This window comes from Asparagus officinalis, unplaced genomic scaffold (assembly GCF_001876935.1).
Source record: "Asparagus officinalis unplaced genomic scaffold, Aspof.V1 AsparagusV1_Un2282, whole genome shotgun sequence".
Lineage (NCBI taxonomy): Eukaryota > Viridiplantae > Streptophyta > Magnoliopsida > Asparagales > Asparagaceae > Asparagus > Asparagus officinalis.
Window position 1 is genome coordinate 1 of NW_017974541.1, and position 4,499 is coordinate 4,499.

General features: G+C 36.5%; 1 protein-coding gene across 1 annotated transcript; it reads left to right on the plus strand.

Annotated features, from left to right (window-relative positions):
* Window positions 1-82: 82 nt before the first annotated feature.
* Window positions 83-4,355, plus strand: LOC109828541 (protein FAR1-RELATED SEQUENCE 9-like; the record flags this gene model as incomplete). Its single annotated transcript, XM_020395512.1, has 4 exons — window positions 83-1,012; window positions 2,891-3,044; window positions 3,683-3,762; window positions 4,239-4,355. Coding segments are annotated over exons 1-4 (1,281 nt in total), but the record flags the coding sequence as incomplete, so codon positions are not given.
* Window positions 4,356-4,499: the final 144 nt, after the last annotated feature.

Genomic DNA, 4,499 nt, shown 5'->3' on the forward strand with positions numbered 1-4,499 from the left:
TAAAAGGAGTTGGTTAGTAAATTTATACAATCATCGAGATCATTGGGCTCCAGTGTATCTTAAAGATACGTTTACTGCAGGAATGACATCTACTCAGCGGAGTGAGGGAATTAATGTTTTTTTTGATCATTTTGTGAATGTAAATACCGAGTTACATGATTTTGTTAAGCAGTATGATAATGCTGTCAGAGCTCGCCGAGCCGCTGAACTTGAGCAAGATTTTAAGTCCACAAACTCAGTTCCTACATTGATAATTGAACATCCCATTGAAAAACAAGCTCGGGAGAATTATACGAAGAATCTGTTTACTATCTTTCAGAAAGAACTCAAGGATAGTTACTCCATGCTTCATGAAAAGTTGTCGAAGGACGGCGCAAGTGCTACTTATGCCGTTTGGAATATAGATAGCGAGGCTGAAAGCAAGAAGATAGTAAAGCATCATGTTGTTTTCGATACATCCAAAGAAAAAAGAATTAAGTGCTCTTGTGCGAGATTTGAGATGGAAGGTATATTATGCAAACATAGCTTGCACATTTTAGTAAAGAAGCAAGTATTAGAAATTCCATCAAGATATATCATGCAACGATGGACAATTAAAGCAAGACATGTTGGTTGCGGAGTTGTTAGAAATTGCATTACAAATAGTGAAGACCAACTATCTATCATTAAACATTGGGCCCTTAGGAGTAGATGTAACAAGGCACTAGAAGATACATTGACTTCAAGTACACTTCATGATAAGTTTAGTGCTTTTTTAGACTCATTTTTTGAAGAAGTTGAGAATTCCAAGATTGAGAAGGAACATAACAACAATGGAAATGAGAGCAATGCCAGCAATAAGATGCCTACTTCATCCATACTCATCTCTATAGAGGAAGCAACTCAAACCACTATTCGTGATCCAGATAAGCCTGTTGCCACGAAGGGACGACCAGCACATGCTACTAGAATTAAGTCGGGAGTGGAGATAGCACAAGAAAAGAGTATAAAAAACAAAGATTTTGTGGGTTTTGTAAGGGAAAAGGACATTATATAACGAGTTGTCCTTTAGCTAAGGTATTATACTTAATCTTGATTTAATATTTTTTCAATGTCTTTGCATTTGTCATGATAAAGTTGCAATTTTTTTTTGTAGAACAAAAATATTGCTGGTGGAGGTCGAGAAAGTTAACGGCATCGCCAAAACAAAGTTTGCGGAGGGCCAAAACAAAGCATGTGTTTCGGTTGAATGTTCACAATTTGATTTATTCACTTTTCCCTTAAGATTTATGTATGTATGGATGATAATGTGGTTGTATGGATTAATCATGTATGGATGATAATTTGAATTAATTTTTCCCCCAGAACAATGAGGAACAAAACAGTATTAAGTGGGTACAAAACGAGCAATTAGTGGGTACTAAACTTGAATAAGTGGGTACAAAAATAAAATCATGGCATTATTAGGTACAAAGCTTGATTAAGTGAGTACAAAACTTTCTTAAGTGGGTACAAAGCTTGATTAAGTGGGTAAAATATTTGAATCCAGAGCAAAGAGGTACAAAAGGGTGCCTAAGTAGGTACAAAACGTGTATAAATGGGTACAAAACTTGAATAAGTGTGTACAAAATTTTGATTCCAGAATAATGAGGTACAAAACATGGTTAAGTGGGTACAAAACTTGAATAAATGGGTACCAAACTTGATTAAGTGGGTACAAAACTTGATTAAGTGTGTACAAAAGTTTTTACAAGTAGGTACAAGGATTGATTAATTGGGTACAAAACGTGTATAAATGGGTACAAAATCGGTGCCTAAGTAGGTATAAAACGTCTATTAATGGGTACAAAACTTGGATAAGTGTGTACAAAATTTTGATTCCAGTATAATGAGGTACAAAACATGGTTAAGTGGGTACAAAACTTGAATAAATAGGTACCAAACTTGATTAAGTGGGTACCAAACTTGATTAAGTGGGTATAAAAGTTTTTACAAGTAGGTACAAGGCTTGATTAAGTGGGTACAATATTTAAGCAACGTAATAGAACTAACTCTGTATGTGATAGAACTTACAAGAGAACAGCTAGAACTAATAAGGAGTGAGCTAGGGATATCATGACATAACAAAACAAACACTTGGGCTAGAAATAACGCCAGCACGAAGTAGAACTAATAGGAGATGGGCTTGAACTAACAGGAGGCCATCTAGAACTAACTAGGAGTGAGCTAGGGATAACATGGCCATCTCGAGTACAAACACTTGTGCTAAAAATATCGTGGGCACGAAGTAGAACTAACTCAAGATGGGCTTGAACTAACAGGAAGACATATAGAACTAACAATGACTGAGATAGGCCTAACATGGGCCACAGAACAAACACTTGTGCTAGAAATAACGCCAACTTGAAGTAGAACTAACTCGAGATGTTCCAGAACTAACAGCAGGACAACTAGAACTAACTCGATAGGGGATAGAACTAACAGTAGGACAACTAGAACTAACTCGATAGGGGAGATGTCAGTTCTAACCGCTGTGAATTCTATTACAGCTCTATGCGAGGTCAAATTTGTTAGGTCCAAACGATATCTTGTTAGTTCTAACCTATTTGTAGTCAATACTATTTAACATGGGCCACAAAACAAACACTTGTGCTAGAAATAACGCCAGCTTGAAGTAGAACTAACTCGAGAGAAATAACGCCAACTTGAAGTAGAACTAACTCGATATGTTCTAGAACTAACAGTAGGACAACTAGAACTAACTCGATTTGTCAAACTTTATTTATCATTCTCACCATTGGAATATAATACTCTTAAGCTTTTAATATAAAGCTGTTGAATTGGATTATTAACACTTTTAAATATATATCTTTGCTTGTCATGCTTTCATTGCTATCATGTTTGATTTCAGATACCTATTGCTTGTGATTCCTCTTGTTCTCACTTTGGGAGTTTCTGGCATATGCAAAGTGCAGTTTGTGTTGCTGGTTTAATCACAGAAGTTTTTGTTACATATATGCATGGGGGATTTGCTGCATCATTTTCATCTCAATCTGTTCAGATTTGTATTTGAACTCAGACTTTACACAAGAGTCCCTGCATTCTTCTCAAACTTTTGCATTACATTTTCAAACAGCAGATTACAATGTTTATGACAACAAGGGAAATACTAAATATTCCTAAAACAACAATACATTTCTTCAAGTAAACAACTTGTTGGTTTGCAAGCTTTAATTCTCTTCGCAAGTGCTTGGTTTCCACATCTTTAACTTGGGAAACTGATTGAGGAGAGGGACATTCAAAATTTACCTTACGCTGGTTGTTATCATGATGCTCTTCTGCCCACCTGAAATACTGGCATTGCCTATTTGGATAGTTGGCGCAGCCCCAAAAGTATTTGCCCTTGTTTACTCCTGATCTGCAAAGCTTTAGTGGTGTCGGTATGTTACAGTAGCACGTTACCTCTGCAGCTAATTCATGAGAGTCTTGGCTTGTTTCCATGTCGCAGCTTTAATTGCCTCTATGCTCAAGTATTTTTGCCCAGCTTTCTTGCAATTTTATGAGAGAATATGTTGAGGAGGATGGAGTTGATCCCAACTATATAAGTGCAGGGGTGGGGTAAATTGTTTCCGTTGGCAAAATCTTGCTGTTTTGAGTTATGGTTTTTTGACCGTTGCACAATTTTTACCGTTGCTGGTTTCAGTTGGTTTTTTGGGGAGGCAAGCTCACCGCTTGAACTTGCTGAGCTGGTTTCCTATATTTGAGGCTGTGCAATACGAACAGGTGAAATGCAAGAAATGTGACAAAGGACAATACATTTCTTTATTGCAAAGAGTTGAAACGAACACAATAAATGTGAAATTTGATTTCAATCCCTTGATTTCCATGTTGAAACGAACATAATACTTCAAATCTGAGAAAACACGTTGAAATGATGGGAATTTGTTTTCATGGTGCATTGCTGGTTTCTTTTTTTTGCGGAAAACAACCGAACATGCCCTAACATGAAATCGATTTACTGCTAGTTCTAGGACAAATTCCATTTTAGGTCAAATCTGTTATTTCTAATCGATTTCATGTTAGTTCTAATTGATTTCTTGTTAGTTCAGATGAATTTCATGCTAGTTCTAACACAAACAGTCGTTAGTGATTTTTTCTTATTTGTGTTATGTTATTTGTTGATGTTTCTATTGATTTAGTTCATGATTATTTGTTTTGTTTATGTTATTTATTTACAGCGCTTCCCAATGACAATATAGATTGTGGCCCACCGTTATCAACGGCCGCCGTTATCGACGGCCACATGTGTTTCAGATAGGATCCCAATTGACAATTCTTCCGGAGATAATGTTTTGATGGTTGACCCCATCTACCAGGTAGAACAAACAATATCTCAGCTATAAGTAACATAGGCAAAAGAACCCACATTTGCAGTAGAACTTGCGTTTGCATTAGCTGGAGGTAGAACTAACAAGAGAACATATAGAACTAACACGGGAGCCGCTATAACTAACATAGGC